The sequence below is a fragment of the Salminus brasiliensis genome, chromosome 7, assembly GCF_030463535.1.
Source record: "Salminus brasiliensis chromosome 7, fSalBra1.hap2, whole genome shotgun sequence".
NCBI lineage: Eukaryota > Metazoa > Chordata > Actinopteri > Characiformes > Bryconidae > Salminus > Salminus brasiliensis.
Genome location: NC_132884.1, coordinates 11,893,919 through 11,920,366, shown reverse-complemented (window position 1 = coordinate 11,920,366; position 26,448 = coordinate 11,893,919). Strand labels below are relative to the sequence as shown.

Genomic DNA, 26,448 nt, shown 5'->3' with positions numbered 1-26,448 from the left:
TAGGATATCAAAAGTTTTCTCAATAATATTAGCTTACCAAAAATAACTGAAGGACAAAAAACACTTGACAACACTAGACAAACCAACACAACCATATACCAATACAGTACCTCCAACTTCTACTGGAAAACAAATCACCAGGAATCAAACTAATATTACATATCAAACATATTACAAAAACATTAAGTTTCTCATTTTTAATAATATTTTCTTATACTAACCAGCTACAATACTTTAGCAAATAGATAAAGCCCTAACAGATACAGAACAACCCCTAAGCAATGAAATTTAAACAGTTTATTAGTTAACAAGCCCTGTTTTACAAATTTGCACAGAAGGATTGAAAAGGGAGAAACACATTTCAAGCACATCTTTTAGAACAATAATTCTATTTATATAATTCACCTCAGTTAGATGTGTGTTTTAGTTTTAGTGTTCACATGACATGAGGAGTAATCATTACCATGAATATTTACGGCTTAAATCAATTACATACTCAAAAATAAAGAAGATGCGATAATATCCATTTCATCTATGAAATGTGAAGATTCTTTAAAACATATTCAATTTGACTGACAGCACAAGTCTTTCTCATAATGTTCCTCATTTTTCATGTCCTCCTTTGTAATTGGAGGGCCCCATTTATTAATTTAATATGCATTCTTACAAACAAAGCATTACAGGCCAAAGTACTACACTACACAGGGTGGATCATTCATGCATTGGGCTCATGTTGCAGCCAGTGGCAGGGGAACCATTTTACTGGTAGAAATAATGGATAATAATAGATACACTTAAATACCAGTAAATTCTAAAACCAAACATCACACTTTCGGTAAAGAAACTTAAGATGAAAAGAAGACTTCTACAGTAAGACCCTAAACACACCTTAATATCCACAATGGACTACCTCTAGCAAGCAGAAGGTTTGAAATAGACTTCAAATGAGCAGTACATGCAAGGTGGCAGAAGAATCTCACAGAACTAGAAGCCAATTGCATAGACAGGAATCCCCTAAACAAGAACTAAAACACTATTAGCTAGCTATAATAAGCAATTACAAGCTGTAATATTTGGCATTAGGGGTGTTTTTTTTTCAGATATAGCACATTTTCTGATTTTGTATCTCTGTTCAAGTCTACCATGGGCCTTGTCAACCTCTTGTACTGTGTTTTTTTTTCAATCCAAATTTATTTATATATAACATTTTACAACTGATGTTACAAAGCAGCTTTATAGGAATCTAGTAATAGGACAGGAGATCAACAAATCATTAAACATAAAGATAAAACTGCCAGTGAGCAAGCCAAAGGCTATAAAAAAAAGCCTCCTTTGAGTCAGGCCAGACTTCCTCCTGTCTATCCTGAAGTGTTTCCAGCTGTTTTTTTCTTTGTAGCCCTACCCTCTTGTTACCCTAGTCAAGTCTCTCGTTTTTGTCTCTGTATATAAAGTGCTGTTTTTATTTCTTCCTTCTGCTTGCATACTGTATCCAGTTTCTACAAGCTTACTCAAAAAATGTAAACTCTTTTCCCCACCTTGATACCAAAACCCTAAACTAGCTATATTTAAATGTCTTGCTCATTTCACAAAGATTCATGAATAAGTTACTCCATTTCGCAATTACTACAGTTCTGTTCTGATTTATGAGAGCCTTTAAGTTTCATTTTGTTATTTTATTACCATACAAACATATACATACATATACTTTCTTCTTAATTAGTTTTATGTTGTGCTCAAATGCTGTTTGGTTTTACTGCACCCAAATAACTCATCTGTCCAAAGGACAATGTTCCACCAATGCCAACCAGCTAAGGTCGCTTTAAGTTAAACAATAAACCTATACCAATATCAGACTTATATTTTTCTCAACTTTTATCATAAAGTATCTAAAATAATAGTTACATCAAACCTCACAATTACTCTATCATCTAGAAAATGATTGGAAAACTAATTCTGATTTCTGGTGTGTAATAATAATACTCATCACATGACCAGCAGTACTAGGTATGAAACCAATACACCACACACAAAGAGGGCACTGTACATTCATTACAAAAGAAAACAACAGAACATGGTTTATTTAGTAAAAAAAAAAAAGGGATTTACACATGTGGTTAAAATCGCGATACCCCTTGGTTAATTAAAGAAAAACCCACAATCGTCACAGAAATAACTTGAATCTGACAAAAGTAATAATAAATAAAAATGCTATGAAAATGAACCAATGAAATTATTTTTAAAAATAAACTCATGAAACAGGCCTGGACAGAAATTATGGTACCCTTGACTTAATATTTTGTTGCACACCTTTTAAGGCAATCACTGCAATCAAACGATTCCTTTAACTGTCAATGAGACTTCTGCACCTCTCAGCAGGTATTTTGGCCCACTCCTCATGAGCAAACTGCTCCAGTTGTTTCAGATTTGAAGGGTGCCTTTTCCAGACGGCATGTTTCAGCTCCTTCCAAAGATGCTCAATAGGATTTAGGTCAGGTCTAATAGAAGGCCACTGGTCCAATGGTTTCCTCTTAGCCATTCCTGGGTGTTTTTAGTCAGATGCGGCAAAGCAGCCCCAGAACATAACCGAGCCTCCTCCATGTTTCACAGTAGGGACAGTGTTCTTTTCCTGATATGCTTCATTTTTTCGTCTGTGAACATAGAGCTGATGTGCCTTGGCAAAAAGTTACATTTTTGTCTCATCTGTCCATAGGACACTCTCCCAGAAGCATTGGGGCTTGTCAACATGTAGTTTGGCAAATTCCAGTCTGGCTTTTTTATGATTTATTGCAAGGTGATGAGTTTACTGGGGTTGCAATGATGTTGCTTAGTGACTAGGGTTTCTACGTGTCTGCTGCCCTACAGTTGCAAGGTGACTGGCATAATACTTAATTTTGTTGCCATTGTAGTGCTTAGTGACTTCTAGCATTTTGCTATGTAGTTGCTAGGCACATGCTATTGTATTTTAGGTTACTGTGGTTTTAGCTGGTTAGTTAGGTGTTGCCAAGTGGCTGCTGTAATACCCCATGTGGTTTTGTTGTCCAAAACATTCAAACCTTCAAGAAGTTTTAAAAAATGTAACATTTTCACAGGAGTATAAGCATTTATAAGTTATTGCACTTACAGACTGTGCCTGCTTTGGCATGTGACTCAAAAATCAGGACACCAGCAAGCTCTCTCTTCACCTGAAAAGGGGCACCACAACTACAGTTAGTATAACAGGCAGGCACTGTGTATTAAAGAGAGTAAAAGCAAAGCATTTTAAGGAAACCAAAAGGGTTAAAACACAAAAGTCTCAGTACCATGTTATAAAACAGCAGCATATGCAATGTTAAATGAAAGGTACATTATAAGAACACATCTTACAGTGTTAGAAAGGTGGGTGAAGGCTTTAATATGCAGCAGTTCATCGTAAATAATCTCCAGATCTTCAGGTGTCCTTTGTCCAGGCCTATATATAAAAGAGAGCAGAGAGAGTATAATGTAGGATTTCTCTATGTTTTGTGTTTTAGCTTGTTAGACTGAAAAAGGTTATACAGGGTAAGCTGTAACACTGATCAGAAACTAGCTACAGGCCAGGATCATAATAATATTGTCCACCTTCCAAACTTACAGGAGAAGTTTGATGTTCGGATCATATATGGGTTAGCACTCACTATTAAAATAGATTACAATGATAATGAACTGATATTTCTAAATCAGTGGTTTGGATGCAATGATATTTAAATCTCTGGACATTTACATGAACAAAAAAACGCAACTAAACATGGTTTGTTGTAATACTGTCTTTTCTGTTGTCTGTTCTGCACTCCTGCCCTTTTTGTTCTACTCATACACAAACAAAAGTAAATCAAACTATTTCAGTATAACGGCAATATACAGTAGGTTGGGTAGATTGGGAACAAAAATTGTGTACTAATCTGTCAAACCCACACTATTAAGATTAGCATATACAGAATTATTTACTATATAGTGTTAGTGTGTAGTATGCAATTGGGACACAGCCAAAGCACTGTGTTGACCTAAGAGTGTTAGACTTACGTCTTTCTGAGAATCATTCGCATGTGTGAGTCTGGGCCAATCTGAGAGAGGAAGAGTAGGGTCTCCTGCAGCTCTTCCTCTGCTTCTCTCTTTTCTTCATCACTGGGTAACACCGCTTCTTCCTCTTCATCGTCAAGAAAACGGTAGAATAGGTATTTGTCCTGGAAGTTAAGTTCCTGGTCCACTATAGAAAAATAAATTCTTATATAAATTATAAAAAAACATTTGAGGGTTTAACACTGTCTGTAGGAGACGGAGTGCTTGATAATCTTTGTGATTTGACTCTAATCATCCTGAAGTTGCTAAGTGAAGTAGTCCATGAAGACTCATCCAAAGTCTTTATTATACAGTGCTAGGCAAAAAGCAAAAATAATTATAGTCGTTCTTGTTTCTATGACACATTTGTGCAATTAATTCAGCCTGAACCGCTTAACGCACAGACATGGTTCAAACATCGTTAAGTAGATAATTATGCTGTCTGGTATTTTTCGAAAAGCATTGAATATTATTCATTTTCTTCTTCTTAGAATTATCATTATACACTGATTGAAAAGCTCTGTATATTAATGTACAGACACAGTTCAAACACCGTTTCGTAGATAATCACGCTGTGTGGTCTGCTATGTATTGGAGTTGATCCGATTTATCTAGCAAAACCATAGGAACCACCTAGCAAAACAACCCTTGACCTGTGACACCAAGTATTTGCAACATTTCAAGCACTGTTGTAGTTCCTTCAGGAAATGAAAATCTAGTTATTATAATTGTTTTTGTTTCTTCCACACATTTATGCGATTAATACAGCCCGACACGCTTAATGTACAGACATGGTTCAAACACTGTTTTGTAGATAATCACGCTGTGTGGTCTGCTACGTATTTTTGGAGTCGATCTGATTTATCGTTTTTAATAAATTTAAGACTAAAAATGAAAAATCTCCCATAGAAATACATTGACGGAATGTTGAGATTTGAATTCTAACTGACAGCGTGATGTCACACTCTCACACACCACACAGACTCACGCACGGAGCCCAATGTCTCTCATGTTCACATCCCAATGCTCAGCAGCAGCAGAACACAGTCAATTCTTTAAGATGAAACTTCGCTTAAGGTGGAATTGCCCTCAAGCAGCACTAAATTTTAAGGTGGCACTTCGCTTAAGGTGGAATTGTGTTTAAGTAGCAATGGATTTTAAGGTGGAACGTCTTTTAAGGACGCACTGAGTTTACCCTGACACTGAATTTTAAGGTGGATCGTCTTTTAAGGTAGTACTGAGTTTACACTGACACTGAATCTTAAGGTGGAATGTCTTTTAAGGTAGTAAAAATAGTAGTAAAAATGAAATCTCTCCCATAGAAATGCATTGACGGAATGTTGAGATTTGAATTCTAACTGACAATGTGACGTCACACTCTCACACACCACACAGACTCACACATGGAGCCCAATGTATCCCATGCTTACTAATGCTCAGCAGCAGCAGCACACACGGTCAATTCCTTGAGGTGAAACTGAGATTAAGGTGAAATTGTGCTTAAGTATCAGTGAATTTTAAGGTGGAACTTCTTCTAAGGTAGTACTGAGTTTACCCTGACACTAAATTTAAGGTGGAACTTCTTTTAAGGTAGTAATGAGTACCCTGACACTGAATGTTAAGGTGCAACCAGAGTGCTTGTAAGGTAGGCTGTTTTTTAAATATACTTTTAACTAGATTTTGCTAATACTCTTGTCTTAGGGTTAACATTGAAGCTTGGTGCTCATTAGTTAATTGAGGTGCTGATTCAGGTGTAGTTTCAGGCCAGCTAGAAGTGTGAATTGCAGAGGAGGAGCCAAGAGCCTCAAATCTTGATAAATCAGGGGTGTTTTAGAAGTTTGTTAGACATTATGACTCCTCACTAGAATATCAACTGCAAAAACTTTTTAACTCTATTTTTTACTGTACTTGAAGATGTGCTTTGCAATTCCTGTCCACACTTCTGACAGCAGGAGGTGCAGACAACGCAATTCCAGTAACCTCATTTACCCACCTTGTTCTATTACCAAGGTGATGGTGACTGGGGGACTCTGGAATTGCCAGTCAGCAGTGCAGAAGGCAGATTTCATTTCAGCTTTTGCTTCTGCTTGGTCTGTAAACTTCCTGGCTCTGAAAGAGACATGGATCACCCCAGACAACTCTGCAACTCCAGCTGCCTTGTCATCCGTCTTTGCCTTTTCCCACTCTCCATGAAAGACTGGCAGGGGCGGTGGCACAGGCTTGCTCCTTTTTCCTCTGTGGCGCTTCACCCCGCTCTCTTTTTCTAATCTTGACATTTCCTCTTTTGAATACCATGCTGTTACTGTCTCTTCTCCCACTAGACTTCACATCATTGTTCTCTATCGTCCTCCTGGTCCTTTGGGCAGTTTCATTGATGAACTGGATGTTCTCTTGAGTGGACTCCCTGTTCATACCCCACTCATTTTACTTGGAGACTTGCTGCTGCACAATCATCTTTCTACAGAGGGAAACTGTAAGCATCTGCATCTGACCCACGCAAACTCTTCACCATCTTCTCCTCTCTCCTCAACCCTCCAACCTCCAACTCCAACTCCCCCACCCACAACCCTGTCTGCAGAAGATTGTCTCCTTCTTTGAAGAAAAGGTTGACTAGATCCGCCGATCCTTCCCCCCTGCCTCTACCCCCACCCCTCTCTAGACTCGGTCCTCCTCCTCCCTCTTCTCGGTCCTGCGTCTCTCCTCTTTCCACAGATGACCTCCTTCATCTTCCCACCTCTAACAATCCTACCACCTGTCCGCTAGACCCTGTTCCATCCACTCTGTTCCAAACTATTGCGCCAAACCTCCTTCCTTTCATCTCCTCCATCATAAACAGCTCTTTGTAGTCAGGTCATGTACCATCCGTCTTCAAGTCTGGACAGCTTGGACATCAGCAACTGCAGACCCATTTCTCTTCTCTCCTTCCTCTCAAAGATTCTCGAACGTTTCGTCTACAACCAACTGTCTCTCTCCCTCACTCTAATCTACAGGACCCTAATCAGTCTGGCTTCAAAGCTGCTCACTCTACTTACACTGCTCGCATTGCGGTTACATAGAAGCTCAATGCAGCTAAAGCTGCCAGACTGTCATCGGTTCTGATCCTCCTTGACCTCTCCGCAGCTTTTGACACAGTGGACCACAAGATCCTCCTGTCTGTCCTTGCCGGCCTTGGAATTAACGGCTCTGCATGGTGATGGTTTGCATCGTACCTGCAGGGGCGCTCATACCAGGTAACAAGGCAGGGGGACACATCCACTCCTTGTAGTCTCTCCACTGGCGTTCCACAAGGCTCGGTTCTTGGTCGTCTTCTTTTCTCACTCTACACTAGCTCTCTTGGTAAAGTGATCTCTTCTCATGGATTCTCTTACCACTGTTATGCCGATGACACTTAACTCATCATTTCTTTTCCACCGTCTGACACACAGGTCTCCATCCGCATCTCAGCATGCCTCGCTGACGTCTCTTCTTGGATGGCGGCTCACCACCTCGAACTCAACCCCTGCAAGACGGAGCTGCTGTACATCCCGGGAACTGCTGGCCTTTGAGAACTTACTGGTCACTCCTTCTACAGAAGCTCAAAGTCTTGGTGTAGTCATGGATGATCAGTTATTGTTCTCAGGTCATGTTGCAAACGTAACTCGGTCATGCAGATTTCTCCTGTACAACATCTGGAGAATTCGACCCTTCCTCTCCAGAGAGGCCACCCAGGTGCTTGTGGGAGACACCGCTAACGCTTGTGGGAAAGACCGCTAACGCTTGTGGGAAATCCTTACTCCAGACCCGGTCCTTGGAGGAATCACTGTCTCCGTGTTTAGCTTGTTCTTTCTGCGTTTCTATCACTTTCTAGCGCTTTTCGTCGTAACTGCTTTTAGATTGTGTTTACAGTCCTCAGGTTTATCAAAAAGACAAAACAAAAAGCGGAGTACCCCACAACAACCTTATTTCGGTGCCTAAATCAGCTGAAAGCGGTAAGTTTGTATTTTATTATGGCTGTTGCTGGACTTTTTGAGTGTGAGAAGTGTGGCATGTTTAGTCTAGACCCTTTTCCCACCGCTAGTGATAATGATAGCATTTGCACTAAATGTGAGTTAGTTAGCTCTCTGGTGGAAAAGGTGGACCAGTTAGAGGTGTGCATCATGGGGTTACTGAAGGATAGAGAGCAAGAGTCACTGGTAGCAGCCTCAGGGAGAGCTAGCACCCCCCCCCCCCCCTCCGGCGTTAGAGCCCTTACAGCGGGGCGAATGGGTGACGTCTCGGCGGCATAGCCCCCCCCCCCCCCCCCCCGATTCGCGTGTCAAACAGGTTTGCCCCGCTCAGCGAAACACCCGCTGAGGAGCCTGTTCAAAGTACTCTGGTCATAGGAGACTCTATTGTTCGACACGTGAAGATAGCTAGTCCTTTAGGGGCTCCAGCAGTAACCATTAGCTGTTTACCGGGAGCCAGAGCGCCGGACATTAGCGGCAACCTTAAGCGGCTAGCAAACAGGAGATATTCGAGGATAGTGATTCATGTAGAGGCCAATGATATTCGTCTGCGGCAGTCTGAAGTTATGAAGGATAATATTAAAGAGGTGGTTAAACTGGCCCAGACGATGTCCAATGCCGTAATTTGCTCTGGTCCCATCCCAATGAGGCGCGGCGCTGAGTCTTACAGCCGACTCACAGCGCTGAACCGCTGGATGTCCAAGTGGTGTTCGGAAAATCATGTGGGCTTCATAGATAATTGGTTAAAGTTTAAGGGCAAGCCTGGTTTTTTAGGTAGGGATGGTGTCCACCCCATGCGGGAGGGTGTTGCCTTACTTTCGTGCAGCATAGCTCATAGTCTGCTAGATAGTCGGCAGAGGAGTGTAAAAGACTGCTGACAATCCAGAGCCGAGACCAGGCCACAGACAGACCGGCTAAACCGACCGTCTGCGAGCTGCTTTGAGGCGTCATCCAGGTTTCACCGTATTGAGACTGTCTGTGCCCCGAATTAAACCCAAACATAGAATATCTAGATCAGCTCGTTTTAATAATTTAATCAGTGTTAAAATCTCTCATTTCAACGATAACAGCAGCACCTCAGACCTAAAGCTTGGTCTACTTAACATTAGATCACTATCCTCAAAAGCAGTGATCGTAAATGAAATTATATGTGATCAGAAACTAGATGTTTTCTGCCTAACCGAAACCTGGATTAGACCTGATCAATATATAGCACTAAATGAAGCCACCCCAACAGGCTATAAATATGTACTACATGTACTAGTTATAATAGTAGGAGATTTTAATATTCACTTTGAAAAAGCAGACGATCCATTAACAAAGGCGTTTGTATCAATTTTAGATTCTGTTGGCATTATACAAAACGTAACTGGACCCACACATTACTGTAATCATACCCTAGATTTAGTCCTGACCCTGGGTGTTAGCATTGATCAGCTAAATATTCTACCTCAAAGCTCAGTAATATCGGATCATTATCTAATCTCCTTTGAGCTACATCTAAGGCAAAATGTTAATTCTTCTCCCAAACACTGTCTAAAGCGCACAATAACACCAATGACAGCTGTACAGTTTACTAAAAATCTCCCACCCCTATCAACCTTAGCTTACACTCAGTCAGACCAAACGGAGCTCGTTAAATTAACAAATGATCTAGAAAATACCCTTCAATCAACCTTAGACAAAGTAGCACCGTTTAAAAATAAAATGATGAGGCAAAAAAGGCTCGCACCGTGGTACAGTGATCATACTCGTACCTTAAAACAAACAGTGCGGAAACTAGAGTGTAAATGGCGGACGACCAAACTAGAGGTGTTCCACTCTGCGTGGAAGGACAGCCTTAGTCAATATAGAAAGGCACTCATTAAAGCTCGCTCAGTGTATTTGGCCTCGCTGATCGAGAAAAACAAAAACAATCCCAGAATTCTTTTTAATGAGATCTCTAAACTTACTAAAAGCCAGGCAGATTCTCAACCCCAGATCCAAACATCTTTAACCAGTCAAGTTTTTATGGACTATTTTAATAATAAAATAGAAAATATTAGACAACAAATCCAACCCTGCTTATTAAATCAAACATGGCTGTCACCTGATGTAGTTGCTTTAGAACATAACTTAGTTGTAGAATAAAGGCTGGAAGCCTTCTACCCACTTCCACAGCCTGAACTAGAAAAAATGATTTCCTCAGCTAATTGTACAACATGTACACTCGACCCGATTCCCTCTAAATTGCTAAAAGAAATTCTCCCAATTATAATCAGACCTCTTTTAACAATTGTAAATTCATCCCTTAGCCTTGGGCATGTACCCCAAACCCTTAAAATAGCAGTTATAAAACCTTTAATCAAGAAACTAAATCTTGATCCTAGCGTATTATCTAATTATAGACCCATCTCAAACTTAACATTCGTATCTGAGATATTAGAAAAAGCTGTGGCCCAACAACTCTGTTTATACCGGAGTAAAAATTACATTCCATTAAAAAATTACATTCCAAAAATTCCAGTCTGGATTTAGACCCAATCACAGCACAGAGACAGCCCTAGTGAAGATTACGAATGATCTCCTTCTTGCCTCTGATCAAGGCTACGTATCTTTATTAGTCCTACTAGACCTTAGTGCAGCCTTTGATACAATAGATCATACTATATTACTAGAAAGATTAGAGAAAATGGTTGGAATCACAGGGACAGCCCTATCATGGTTCCAATCATATCTAACGGGACGCTATCAATTTGTAAAGATAAAAGATTTATCTTCAAACTACGCAGCAGTAAGATATGGAGTTCCGCAAGGCTCAATTTTAGGACCGCTATTATTTACATTATACATGTTACCACTGGGCTCAGTTATAAGCAGACATGGCGTTAATTTCCATTTCTATGCAGATGACACACAGCTCTATATATCAGCCAACGATAAATTTAGACTACAGAAAATGGAGGACTGTGTAAAGGATATAAAACTCTGGATGTCACATAACTTCCTTCTCCTCAACAGTGACAAAACCAAAGTTCTCCTTTTAGGTCCAAAAGACTCTAGAAATAAACTATCAGACTTAATGTTAGACTTGGCTGATGCTTCCATCATTCCTGGTTTAGCAGATAAAAATCTTGGCATCACATTCGACTCAGATTTATCATTTGAGCAACATATAGCTAATATTAGTAGAACAGCCTTTATGCAGCTTAGGAACATCTCCAAACTAAGAAACGGTCGGTTGGGGTGGCGCAACAGATAACACCAGTACCTGCCACTAAGCTGCCACTGAGCTACCACACCATGTGGGAGACTGGGGTTCAATTCCCAGTCTGGGTGACTATGCTGCACTACACCAATAAGAGTCCTTGGGCAAGACTCCTAACTCTACACTGACCCACCTCTGTAATACGAGTAACCTTGTAAGTCGCTCTGGATAAGAGCGTCTGCTAAATGCCATAAATGTAAATGTAAATGTAAAGAAACTCCTTATCACTACAAGACGCAGAAAAGCTAGTACATGCTTTTATTACCTCAAGGCTAGATTATTGTAACGCACTACTGTCAGGTTGTTCCAGCAGGAACCTCGATAAACTTCAGCTGGTGCAAAATGCTACAGCCAGGGTCCTTACTAAAACTAGAAAATTTGACCATATCAGTCCAGTTCTATCAGCACTTCATTGGCTCCCAGTTAAATTCCGTATCGAATACAAAATTCTTCTATTAACATATAAGGCCCTACATGGCCTCGCTCCTGAGTACCTGCAGGATCTTATTGTATATTACGAACCATCAAGACTACTTAGATCTCAGGGTGCTGGCCTCTTACTCGTTCCCAAAATTCAGAAAACCTCAGCAGGGGGAAGAGCCTTTTCTTATAAAGCCCCCCAACTCGGGAATAACCTTCCAGATAAGTCTCTTCCAGTCTCAATCTTTAAATCTAAGCTGAAAACTTATATGTTTAGTTTAGCTTTTGGTAATTAATGTTTCTTAGATAAGGGCTGCAGGTCCAGGGGGTCGCGGACCCAGGGAATTGTAGTACACTGAGATGCTGGAGCTGTCGTCTCGCTGCTTACTCTCGATCACTCAGGTTTGTTGACGGTGGAGCAGATAGATGCTGGTGTTCTCAGGGTGCGCCCGTGTCCGTGTTACCTTCTGGCTCTCTCCTTTTAATTATGCTGTGATAATCAGACCTGCCGGAGTCGTCAGACATACCTAGATGCTGATTCTTAACATTCTCTGCCCTCCATAAAATTCCTCTTAGAACTAACTTTTCTCTTTTTACCTTCTTCGAGTAAATGGCCACCCAGCCCGACCTGCTGGAAGATTGCCCGCTGAGATCCCCTCTACCTGCGTCTAACCAGCTGCCACCTACCAGTCCGGCCAGCGGGTCCCCCCCAACCCGCCACCACCCATGGCTCACCCGCCTGCCGCTGCTGCCTGTTTGGTGGCCGTGCTGAAACCTAGATGGACTCGTGTCTGTCTGACACTATTAATATCACCACTATCAACTTTCTGTTGTATCTGCTTTGGTAATTTTTATCATTAATGTTTAAATAGTCTGGCCAGAGGAGGATGGGTCCCCCTTGTGAGTCTTGGTTCCTCCCAAGGTTTCTTCCTCCAGCTCTGAGGGAGTTTTTCCTTGCCACTGTCGCCGTTGGCTTGCTCACGGGGGTCTTTGACCCTTCATGGTATTTCTTCTTTCTTCTCGGTCTCTGTCTTCAAATGCAGGCCGAAGACCCACCTCTTCAGAGAATACTTGGGCGAATAGCAGTATATAATAGTAGTGTGTTCATCCTATTGATTTGTGTTTAGTAGTGTCTAAACTTGAATTTTAGCCTATTCAAACTAGCTGAGGTTATTCTTAAGTAAATAGCAAAGCCTATTTGTAAGTCGCTCTGGATAAGAGCGTCTGCTAAATGCCTTAAATGTAAATGTAAACCACTTTAGATACATAAACAACCACCAAGCAACCCCATAGCAAGCACCTGGGACACCATAGCAACCATTTAGCAACACCATTGCAACCACCCAGCAACACCATAGCAACCACCTGGGTCACCACAGAAACCACCTAGCAAAACACCCCTTAAGAAATATTTGGCACATTTCAAGCACTGTTGTAGTTCCTTCAGGAAATGCAAATCTAGTTATTATAGTTCTTGTTTCTTCCACACATTTGTGCGATTAATACAGCCTGAAGCGCTTAACGTAAAGATGCGGTTCATACACCATTTCGTAGATAATCACGCTGTGTGGTCTGCTAGGTATTTTTGGAGTCGATCCAATTTATTGTTTTTAATACATTTAAGATTTAAAAAAAAAATCTCCCATAGAAATGCATTGACAATGTTTTGAATTCTAACTGACATCGTGATGTCACACTATCAATCATCACACAGACCTCACGTACGGAGCCCAATGTCTAAGCCTAATGCTAAGCAGCAGCAGCACACACAGTCAATTCTTTAAGGTGGAACTGAGCTTAAGTCCCTGACACTGGATTTCAAGGTGAAACTTGGTAACTAAGGTAGAACTGAATTCACACTGATACTGAATTTTAAGGTGGAACTTTAAGCAAACACTTGAGATACCTAAGCAACTACTTAGCAACTTAGTAACAACCTGTGACACCATAGCAACCACCTAGCAACTCCATAGTAACAACCTGAGACACCATAACAACCACCTAGCACACCCTTTAAGACATACTTGCCACATTTCAAGCACTGTAGTAGTTCCTTCAGGAAATGCAAATCTAGTAATAGTTCTTGTTTCTTTCACACATTTGTGCGATTAATACAGCCCGAACCGCTTAATGTACAGACACGTTTCAAACAACGGTTTCGTAGATAATCACACTATGTATTTTTGGAGTCTATCCCATTCATAGTTAATTAAACATTTTAAATCTCCCATAGAAATGCATTGACGGAATGTTGAGATTTGAATTTTAAAAGACAGCGTGATGTCACACTCTCTCTGACACTGATTTTTAAGGTGGAACTTCTTTTAAGGTAGTACTGAGTTTACACTGACACTAATTTTTAAGGTGGAACTTCACTAAAATTAAGTTGGCACCTGGAACACCATAACAACCACCTAGCAACCTCACACCAACCATCTGTGAAACTATAGAAACTGAGCAGCACCATAGCAACCACCAAGCAACACTATAGCAACCACCTGGGACACGCCTCAACAAGTACTTACCACATATCAAGCACTGTTGTAGTTCATTCAGGAAATGCTAATCTAGTTCTAGTATTGTCATTGATAAGTGTTAATGTTTTTTTATTTGTGTACAAGAAATCAAATGTCAACTATATATATATATATATCTGCGATCTGGCCAATCCATTTATGAACCACTCTTTCACAATTTGAGCCAGATGAATCCTGTAATTGTCATCTGGGAATATGCCTGTGCCATCAGTGAAGTAAATAATCCATTAAAGGAACCTTGTCATTCAGTATATTCAGGTAGTCAGCTGACCTCATTCTTTGGGCATGTAATGTTGCTAAACCTAGAACAGACCAATTGCAGCAACCCAGTGGTTGTACGGTAGGCACTAGGCATGATGGGTGCATCACTTCAGCCGCCTCTCTTCTTACCCTGATGTGCTCATCACTTTGGAACAATCACTTGAGTTCCCTACGTGTTGTGCATGTGGAAATGCTCTTATTTTCACACTCTACTGTTGTTTTTCTATAATTTCATTACACCAGACGTTTAAGTGACTGATGAGCATGATTATTCACAAATGTTTCCGACCACATTACCTGATGTTTTTTCCACTGTAGGATCTGTCTTTTGACATGGTTGTTTAACAAATGAGACATTACTCCAGGTGGTGACCTCACACACACACACACACACACACATACAAACTCACGAAAGACACACCTGCCTACACTGTAACACCACCACCTAAGGCTCCTCTGGTGACAACAGTGGCTGATGCATAGCGCTCTGCTTGAGGTCTTCAACATCGTTGGCAGCCATCATTTCTGCTCAGCGTGAATCGACTTTCAGTGAACATGTGTGTGTGTGTGTGTACAGACATAATTAGATCTACTAGTATAGCATAACAACATGATCTTGTTGTAGAATTAATAAATTACCAATCAAACATTTTTTTTTGGAAACCAAAAACGAGTCTCCTGATAATAATGGAAGATAATGTATGCGAGTGTCTTTTAGTCTACACTGGCTTTGAACAAAATGACAAAGGAGGTGATGTGTATTTGTAGTCGTGATTTGACAACTTTGTTGTGTATATCTTCTCTCTTGCTCTCTCGCTCTGTGTGTGTGTGACTTGTCAAGCCGTGCACGTTTGCATGTTTTGGGAAGTGGCTTTGAAAGGTAGAGGGTGGAACTTTTTCCTCACACTAGCTTACGCTACAGGTTTCTACAAAATCTTCCACTTTAAGGGATGTTCTAACTACAACAAAAATAAACAAAAGGTGTGGTTGTCTGACTTTTGCCCTTTACTGTATGTGTGAGTTGCAGTCTCACCATGATTAAGAATTCCCTCCTCCAGCAATGCCTGCCACATGCCAACAGCATGGGCTCGACTGTGAACACAGGAACTCTGCTGTAGCTGCCAATCAATCAGTTCAGTGCCCACACAACACTGCCTGTGGACACAACACAAACACACAAAAAAGGTAAGGCATAGATACATTTAGCTAATTTTTGCCTTGCTATTATTTAACAGAATATGCATGTGGTTCTGCGGTGAGTTCCCCAGTAGCACAACTGTGTAACATTTAGTCCCATGATCAAGAGACAAGCTTGATCTGTACAATGTCACAAAAAAAAAAAAGAGTAATTTATTGTATATAATATTAGCAGAGAAAGCAGATAAAAATGAACCATTTTATAATTAGCTTTACTGAATTAGCTCCTGGCTTTATATTAACATCCGTTTTTACATTACAACACATTACTTCCTGATATTTGTTATAGATATGTATTAACTGGCTGGATATTAACTGGATATCATATTAACTGAAAATTGTACCTGTATGTTTTTAAATGGTATTTTCTGTCTCTGATCATGTGGGGGGCCCTTGCAAGAATAGCATTACGTAAGATCTTCCCTGCCCTTAAAATCTTTTCTGATGGGACCTGAATCAGAGAAAGTTGGCAAGAATTGTGTAAGGGATAGAGAGAGAGCCATGAGAGAGCGAGAGAGAGTGAGAGCGAGAGAGAGAGAAAAAGAAAGACGTGGGGGGGACAAGAAAGAAAGTGAGACAAAAGTACAAACCCATATGCACACCTGTCTGGCATTAATGACATAAAACGCTTTTCATTCAGCAGATGGCACTTTTTATTCTCTATGTAAACATTTAGATTACATTTATGTGAATCAGGTGATGATCTAATAAAATTACTAATTTAAAAAATGCATGTAAAAATACCTTGTTCAAATTTTTTGACAAAAAATTCAAGGGATCTGAATCTGATCTGTGACCGTCTTTGTCTGGCATTCCTGCAGTAGAAAAAGACACAGGTTAATAGTAATAATACCGTGATGTGAAAAAGTTTTTGCCCCCTTCCTTATATCTTATTTTTTTGCATGTTTGTCACGCTTAAAAGTTTCAGATTACCAAACAAATTAAAATATTACACAAAGATAACAAGTAAATTAAGGTTTTTATTATTAAGGGAGAAAACAAATCCAAACCTACATGGCCCTGCGTGAAAAAAGTGATTGGGGTGGCTAAACATAATAACTGGTTGGGCCACCTTTAGCAGCAACAACTGTAAAGAAGCGATTGCGATAACTGGCAATGAAGCTTTTACAGCGCTGTGGAGGAATTTTGGCCCATTCACCTTTTGCAGAATTGTAATTTTGCCACATTGGAGGGTTTTTGAGTATGAACTGCCTTTTTAGGGTAATGCCTCAGCATCTCAATCGGATTCAGGTCAGGACTTGGACTAGGCTAAAGTTCAGAGGTGCACTTGCTGGTGTGTTTTGGATCATCCACTCCTGGGAAGGTTAACCCCTGTTCCATGTTTTCACCATTTGTAGATAATGGCTCTCACTGTTGTGCACTGGAGTCTCAAAGCTTTAGAAATGGCTTTATAAACTGATCTCAATTACTTTGTATCTCATTTCTTCCTACTTAACTAATGTAGGTTTTGATTTTCATCCCCCCATAATAATAAAAACTTTCTTTACTTGTGTTATCTTTGTGTAATATTCAAATTTGTTTGATGATCTGAAACATTTAAGTGCAACAAACATGCAAGAAAATAAGATTCCAGGAAGGGGCAAACACTGTCACACCACTCTATACACTATAATATGTTTTTTACACATACACACATCTTTTTGCATGTATGCATAAGCAAACACAAAAATATGTATGCAGTTACTTTTGCTTAGTCACAATATAACAAATAAAATATAGGGTCCAAGCACAATAGGTCCAAAAAAGCCTAAAGAACCAGCATATGGCAGTGTTGCTGTAGCACCCCCTGTCATGCAATTTATGTCATTGCATTTAGGTTTGAAAACACAAGGCCTGTGATTATATGCAAAGTATGTATCATTATACTGTCAATTATGTTTGCAAATGTCTTTATTGATATGACCTACGCTTCCTGACTTCTGTCCATTTAGGTCTAAAAACGCAATGTCTGTGATTATATGTAATTCAGCACCACAGAGCCTTCCAATGGCCGATCTGGCTTCAATTTGGCAGTATACATCATACAGTCATTGCTTTTATGTTTCTAAATTTCTGTGTCAATGTGACATACGTTTCCAGACTTCAAGAAGAAAACTGGCCCGGGAGGCTGCAAAGAGGCCTACAGCAACATTAAAGTACTGGTTGTGTAGTGCATGTCACAACAAATTCCCTTATTCTACACATACCCACAGTAAAGAATTGTGGAGGCTGCATTATGCTTTGGGGCTGTTTTTCTGTAGCTGCATTAGTTTTTCAATGGAATTGTACAGATTATGGGTCATATTGAAGGTGGGAATAAATCTAAAATGATTCATTTTTGGTTTGCTTTTTGTTGATTAAAAAACAGAGGTGTAGAGATGTTTCATATGCACCGTAGATATACCATTTAATTAGGATTGGTTAATGTTTAGTCTGTCAAATAGATGCCTAAATCACCAAATATAGAACCTTCCAAAAAATTTGTGTGCACAATTTCAGTTTGATTGGATGTATGGTTTCCGAGTTATGTACAACAGTTATGTAGCATTGTCCACTTCCTCTTTTAAAAGTATATCTGCCATACTTGACAAGCCACCTTAAAATCATGTGTTAAACAAGCCTGTAAAGTTTAGCTGAAATTGGTGTTGAAAAGTTATAGCTTTTAAAGTACATTTGGATTTGATCTATAAAGATTAATTTGCATATGGTATCCATTTTGTTTACAAATGGCAACATTTGTATAAGATTTTTAAGGTTCAGACTATTGTGAATATTTTAATGTCCAACATCTGAGGATTGGTCAAAAATCTAGTTATCAAAAGTAGTTTTTCATATTAGTAAATATTTTGCATTTAGGTTTTGCAAATTAGCAACAAAATCCAAATGGGCAGAGCTTAATGTGCCATGTTGCAAAGTTGTTTGGACTGACCCAAGGAATCAGACAAAAGGGAATTCTGAATGAAAGAATTACAGTTCAGAATATATGATATATATATATCAAAATGTCTACTGCTACACTATAGTGCCATTCAATAAACATAATAATATTTAAACAATAATTTTGTTTAAATATTATTATATCATTAAATATTATTACATTTCTTACACCCGCTGTACCTTGATGCCAAGAGTTGGTGTTTATGGGCCTTATGGTCTTTACGTTCCAGGCAATTACAACAAAGTTCCATCACAACGTGCTAACGGGTCTTTGTTTTTTTAGGCTTCAAGCAAACAGTAGAACCCTATTGTAATCGATTGGGTTTTTCTAATTCTTCTTCAGTGATTTTATTCTCTGCTAAAAGACATTGGCCAGAAGAAACCATAAGTCATAGAAACATAAAACTTAGTCAACTGGAAGTACACCTTCCTGCTACATCTTTGCCCAATCAGCCTCAAGGGGCTATAGTGTATAATGTGTTTTGCATTTAGATCCATCCATTTTTTTTCATGTAAACTTTCTAGATTTAAAACTCTTTTTTTTTTTAAAACAAAAAGGTCAATAGAAATGTAAGACTCTGCATACTTAGATTTCTAATACAATTTCAATAATATGTAGAACCTACTTTTACAAACTAGTCCTAGCGTTTTTGCTAAATAAAAACACTGTTGATCGTGATATTAAAATGATAACTTGATTAATCACTTTTCCTAGACACCATTAGGCAATCAGCAGGCATTTGACAGATTTAGCATTGGCCAATTTGTTATGTTAATAATATGTTAATGTTGGCATCTCTATTAACCAGACAAGTTTCTTACAATTTGGCCAATGGGGGCATTATTCATGAAAATCAAGTTTACCTTGTTAAGATTTTGACCTATTGACAAAGATGGATTCTTATTATCCACACAATCAGACATATGTGTGTTAAACAAAGCTTAGTTTATTTGTAAATTTGTTTTTCCTGTTTTTTTTTTTTTTTTTTTTTTTTTTTTGCCTGATTGCTTCAAATGTGCACAACATGGTTTCCCTCCATCAATAAACATTTGTGGCCTTGGCAGTTCTATCCTAAATTGCTTTCTCAGCTCCAAGAGCAAAAGCTAGTCCAATTCAGAGGGCTGGCTATACTGGGTTTTTTAAAACAAGTTTAACTCAAATTGATTCTGATGTTTCAGTTGTGTCTCACTTTAAATTGATTTAAAAACATCACATTTTTGTGCGTGTCAGAGAACGAGAGATACTCACGGTCATTGCTCGCTCCACTCTCCATCACCCCATAAGGAGGGGCAAGTAGTCCTGCCATGCACTGTCTGTATTTCTGTAAGACACATAACTACATGTTGCAGTAAGACTTAGTCACATCTAGTAAATATTGATTGAATTATCCCCAGCCTAACACCACATCCATGAACATTCTAAATTTTTCCTTCTTGTCTCCCCTTATCTGTTTGTGTGTGTGTACGTGTCACCTTGTCTCTATGATGGGTGGATGTAATGAATAAAGCTAAAGGGGGACAGAACTCCCCTTGAACTTCCCTTACATCAGCACATACACACACATGCTCAAGGTCATTCCCATATAGAGCTTTGAAAACACTCTCAGAAACCACTTTTACTGAACACAAACAGGCAAAAGCATAAATATAAACATAACAAGTAAGTACTTTATACATACCACTTTGTACATACTTATCTATGTATATACAGTGGGGCAAAAAATTATTTAGTCAGCCACTAATTGTGCAAGCTCCTCTACGTAGAAAGATGAGAGAGGTCTGTAATTTTCATCATGGGTACACTTCAACTATGAGCGACAAAATGAGAAACAAATCCAGGAAATCATATTGTAGGATTTTTAAAGAAGTTTTTTTGTAAATTATGGTGGAAAATAAGTATTTTGTCACCTACAAACAAACAAGATTTCTGGCTCTCACAAACCTGTAACAACTTATTTAAGAAGCTCTTCTGTCCTCCACTCGTTACCTGTATTAATGGCACCTGTTTGACCTCGTTATTTGTATGAAAGACACCTGTCCACAGCCTCAATTAGTCACACTCCAAACTTAACCATGGTCAAGACCAAAGAGCCGTTGAAGGACACCAGGAAGAAAATTGTAGACCCGCACCAGGCTGGGAAGAGTGAATCTACAATAGGCAAGCAGGTTGGTGTGAATAAATCAACTTTGAGAGCAACTGTACGAAAATGGAAGACATACAAGACCATTGATAATCTCCCTCGATCTGGGGCCCTACAATCTCAACTCAAAATGAGTCAAAATGATCATGAGAACGGTGAATAAAATCCCAGAACTACACGGAGGGACCTGATGAATGACCTGCAAAGAGCTGGAACCAAAGTAACAAATCCTGCAGTGCCAGGCGTGTTCTCCTGCTTAAGCCAGTACATGTCCGGGCCCGTCTGTTTGCCAGAGAGCATATGGATGATCCAGAAGAGGTTTGGGAGAATATCATGTGGTCAGATGAAACCAAAATAGAACTTTTTGGTAAAAACTCCACTTGTCGTGTTTGGAGGAAGTAGAATGCTGAGTTGCATCCCAAGAACACCATACCTACTGTGAAGCATGGGGATGGAAACATCATGCTTTGGGGATGTATTTCTGCAAAGGGGACTGGACGACTGATCTGTGGGAAGAAGGGAAGAATGAACAGGGCCATGTATCGTGAGATTTTAAGCCAAAACCTTCTTCCATCAGTGAGAGAACTGAAGATGGAACGTGTCTGGGTCTTCCAGAATGACAATGATCCCAAACACACCGCTCGGGCAACAAAGGAGTGGCTCTGTAAAAAGCATTTCACGGTCCTAGAGTGGCCAGCCATTCTCCAGACCTCAACCCCATCGAAAATTTGTGGAGGGAGTTGAAAGTCTGTGTTGCCCAACGACAGCCGTAAGACATCACTGATCTAGAGGACAAATGTCAATTTGTTTTTTACATCTATTCTGTTTATTTGTTTGATTTATTTTCATTTTGCACAACGTTTCTAATAAATGCCTTGCAAATAAAAAGTATAAATACATTTTAAATGCCAAAATACATTTAATCATGTCATGTCATGTTTGAACAACTCAAATGATTCATTCTCTCATTTCTTAAAAGTGCAATTTTCTTTGCAGATGGACGCTCATATATTGATTGAATAATCAAACAATTATATAATTTACTCATGTGCACACGCACAAGCACATGCACACACACACAAACACACTCACAGGAAGAACGGTTCTGTTCTTAAGTCTTTGCCAGGCTACACTGGCACAGAGCTCATCCTAGATCTGAGAGAAAAGCTCTTCAAAATGCAGCTTACAACAGCTCCTGCAGGTTTACACTGCTGCGGTCTGAAAATTAATTCCCTAGACTACTCTATCCTCACCTTTTACTGTAATTAACAATTTAGTCATTGACTATATAGATCTAGAACCATCTGATTGAAGCCCAAGTTTACATGAAGTTAGTGCAGAGTGACACTGATATTTCCTGGATATTTAATTGTACAATGTTTGTATTTGTAAAGTTACTCAAGCTGGACTCTATTTATAAGCTTATAGTTACAAAATAATTCTGAATCAAAATGCACAGTATTATATACACCAATTAGCATCTAAAACAATATCCAAACACTTACTCAGGTAAGGTTTCTTAAGCACAGCCTGAGAGATTCTCTTAAAAAAATCTTCTCAATCACAAACACTGAATACACCAGTGCCATCTACTATAGCTCAGAAAACATCCTCTCCTCCAGGTAAACCTTCACAAGCAGACACACGCACACACACCAAAACTCTTCCTTTACATACTCCTGCTTGAACGATATTGTATGTTTGTGTGGGTGTGTGCGTGTATGTGTGCCTGTATGTGAGACTGGACTCTAGGCATTGCCAGGCAATTGCTGTAAGCCAATCAGGATGCCTGAGCACCCTTTACACACCACCACAACTTTGGATGGTGTTGTGCGATGACAAAAGTGAGAGGAAGGAGAAACTTAGGTGAAATATCAGAAAAGCAAGAAGTATAAGCTATTAAAAGACTGAGCTGCAAGTCTCAAATAATAAGGATGTTAAATTGTATTTACTCTGAACAATTCTGACAGCTTTGTGTGTTTGTTTATCCTAATGTGTTTGATCACATTTAGCACAATAAAATGGACACATTTCACTGACTGATGTAAATTAATATGCAATATCGCTCAATAGGATTAATCAAAGAAGTGTGTAGATAATGTGACTCAAACAATTCACATACTTTCAAACCAATCATTCTGTGTAATAAATTAAGTCTGCAATTTTCCAAAAGCATAAAATGCTGCCTTCATATCTGGCAACATCGAGGGACTGTTCAAAACCACAATGATGGTAAGTTTTGACTAAATCAAAACCCAATTTAAATTAGTCGATAACAGGAGCAGCTGGCCTGACCAAAACCACCACATGTTCATTTATATATTGTTGTATTTAAAAAAAAAAAAAAAAAAAAAAAAACAGCTGCCAGATTCACATTATGTCAAAAAGTAGAAAAAAAATATTTAAAATGATACTGATTGTTGGGAATTCTATTGTCAGATACCTCAAGAGACTCTTCACATACTCCTTCTCATGAGCCAAGGTAAACATCATCATACAGCAGCTTCTTAGCCTCTTCGAAAGACTCTAGCATTCGTAATGTGATTGTTCACAAAGGCTGTAACAATTTCAGACAAAACCTGTGGAAAAACCTCTCCACATCTGGCTCCAGAAAGCATGTCAAACAAACAACTTGTTCTACACAGACAATCTTTTCTGGAATCCCACATTGTTTTAAAGGACAAAATTATTAATTTATACATCAGGAGCCTTCTTTTAGGCTAAGTTACCCCACATGTCTCATTATACCTCGACCCCACACAAACACACTCTGCACCCTGCACTTACTTACTGGAACTGTGACCTCTTCACAGTCACACTGCACCCACAAAGACTTCTCCTCACTCAAACTACATTTGATTTCACACCTTGTCAATCCAGTGTCAATATGTAAATAGTAATGTATGATCTTGCAGGTCTTTATTGAACACAGTCAAGTGGTACTGGAAAACATAAGTGAACCCTTGGGATTAATAGCTGGTTGACCATTTAATGATGAAGATAAGTCAGATGTCGAGTCTGAAATATCCTTGTCATCATCCACATCGTCATTTTGCTTAAACTGTTTCTAACCACCTGATCTGCAAATGAATTCCCTGCAGATATTTCGTCCTCTTGTTTTTTAAAATGAGCTTTACATGGGCATACGGAAATTAAGATTGGAAACCCTTGACTCAAAATACCAATGGAACAATGGCCCCTTTTTCCGAAAGGTAATTTATCATTTTGGATAACCTTTCTTCTGACGTGGATATTGGGCCCAGTACTGCATATCAGCTGTTTTGTTTGTACCACTTTAACTCGAGATCCACCCTTTACTGACCCAATATCATATTCATGCTAAGGCCAGAAATGGCTCTGAAAATTGTCATGAAAAAATGGTAAGTCATTGTCTCAGTCCAGTCATGCTCACTTGGCAGCATCAATCCCAGTCTTGTCATGTTCACTTGAGAGCATTAGTCTCAGTCTCAGTCTTGTTATTGTCACTTGGCAGCTTGTGTATTGACCGTGTAACAGAAGTATCATCACTTATTTGTATCCTCCTCGTATTCACACTGGGTGAAAAATACTGAGCATCTTCATTTTCCTAATCTTTAGCATTAAGTAATGTCCCCCTATATCTATCTATTGACCTCCTTTCTAGCCAATGAAAATAAGATAAGATAATCCTTTATTAGTCCCACAGTGGGGCAATTCAGTGTCACAGCAGCAAAGGGATAGCAAGACATCCAGATGCAAAACGTAAACAAATTACCAATATATACACAATATAAATAATAGAAGTAAAAATCTCTGAGGAAAAACAATATTATTTACAGATTATTTACAGATAATTGCAAATTGACCCTTAATTGCACATGTTCACCTGGTTCTTTAAACTACATGCGTGGCTGGAAACTGGTTTTCACAGTACACATAAGATAGTGATATTATTTCAGCTGGTATTTTTTGTACCCATGACTGTTCATACATATCAACACCACCATCTGGGAAGACAAATGAAACGCAATGTAAAAATGGGGGATTTTCCTATTTTAGATTGAAAGCTCCCAATGTCACATCCTATTAAATTCATGGAGACTATAGACCAGTGTTTTACTATTGTATTACCCAATTTCACCTTCACATGATTGCAAAAATGTTCTGTGAAACACCCACTGTTAGAATTGTGTTAGTACTGAGGGATATGGGTACTGACCCTCTCTAAGTACTGAAACTGTTGCACGCGAGTCGACTAAAAAAGAAATTCTTTTTCCCAGCAAATCTCTAATTTAGAATGGGTTCCTTGCTGGATTTCAAAATCATCTTTACAGACAGTAACTGAACTCAGGTCATTGCTGCTCTGGCCTTCAATATTTATTCTGCTGACATCGTGTATGTTTCCTGCTGTGTTGCCACTTTCCTGATCTGCACTCCCTAGCAAAATGGCCTGATTTCCCACAATTAAAACAAAAACATTCTCTCCTACCTTCAATCTCTCCTTCTCTTTGTGCATCAGAGTCCCCTGCCGTAGCTCCAATCCGGTAGTACACAATATCTTCCAACAAGTTCTTTGCATGTTTTCCTTGAGACACCATATCTGAGTAATCCTTGTCTTCCCAGGCGATGCAAGCTTGTTTTGCTTGAATGTCTGTTATTGAGTGGACAATGCTGCTAGAGACGGATACGAACCAGTTTGTATTACATCTTCTTCTGTTTCAAATGCCTTTACTTTGCGCTGCTTCAAACTCAATCTCTTGAGTTCTCAGCTCAGCTTGGTGACTTTGAACTCAGATCTGGTCCCCCTTCTGTTTCTTCGATGAGTTCAGGTGAAGAATCTAGCTGAGGTGATCTATGAACAGCGGGTGTACTACCAGAGCTGCGGCAGTGTGGACCTGGAGGCACAGTCTGAAAACTCACACAAAAAAATCATTATTCTGTTCGTAGTTTACATATATCCCTGTTTATTCTATCCCAACTCAGCCTTCGCTAACTTCCTTTAGTTTCCTTTTCCCACTTCCCACCAACAAAAGTTCTATCAATCTCATGTAACATTTCTTGTGTACCGTTCAGAGGAAACTGACCTTTAGTCAGTCGTGTCCATAACCTTGTTTAAAATCAAACATTGAAAAAGAAAACACAACACTTTTTCTCTTCAGAATAACAACCCATTAGTTCCTCGGAGACTCGGGAGCCAGTAGAGCTCCTGAATTGACTCAGAATCACTCATTGAAATGATGGCGTCCACCTCTGTTGATTTCTGATCCTGTCTCCGAATACTCTGGACCCAGAGGAATATTGGTATCTCGGGGAACCTCCAAAACTGTGCTAGTCGTATTTGCTTCTCCGCACTTAAATAATCAACTCGATCAGTCAGCCTTAGGAATGTAGAAAAACACACTTTAATCCTTGCCGTACAGTGTTAGTTCAATTTTTTTAATACCCTACAAATACGTGATTAACGTGCATTACATGACATTCACACTCTGAATTAGCTGGTCTTTGATGTCCATTTGCTGATAACACTGTTTTTCTGAGCCCCAGACAGTTCTACATGTGATGGAATTAGACAACATAAAAACCTAAGACACCCGGCAAGAAAAGACTCCCTCAGAGCTGAAGGAAAAAACTTTGGGAGGTCTCACAAGGGGGACCCATCCTCCTCTGGGCAA

General features: G+C 39.4%; 1 protein-coding gene across 5 annotated transcripts in view; it reads right to left on the bottom strand.

The window, feature by feature from the left end:
• rapgef4b (Rap guanine nucleotide exchange factor 4b) overlaps positions 1–26,448 on the bottom strand; it is a 75,914-nt gene that overhangs the window by 17,063 nt on the left and 32,403 nt on the right. For 4 of the 5 annotated variants that reach the window (XR_011979942.1, XM_072683885.1, XM_072683886.1 and 1 more), the window contains exons 5-11: positions 19,906–19,978; positions 16,464–16,534; positions 16,064–16,170; positions 15,556–15,677; positions 4,039–4,222; positions 3,364–3,448; positions 3,122–3,182 (exon numbers count right to left, since the gene is read on the bottom strand). Coding sequence is in view for 4 of the 5 variants with exons in the window: in XM_072683885.1 (XP_072539986.1) it covers positions 3,122–3,182; positions 3,364–3,448; positions 4,039–4,222; positions 15,556–15,677; positions 16,064–16,170; positions 16,464–16,534; positions 19,906–19,978 (703 nt within the window). In the remaining variant the exon portion in view is untranslated. Of the gene's footprint in view, positions 1–3,121; positions 3,183–3,363; positions 3,449–4,038; positions 4,223–15,555; positions 15,678–16,063; positions 16,171–16,463; positions 16,535–19,905; positions 19,979–25,265; positions 25,534–26,448 lie in introns of those variants that run through there. The other variant, XM_072683884.1, reaches the window with a different exon arrangement.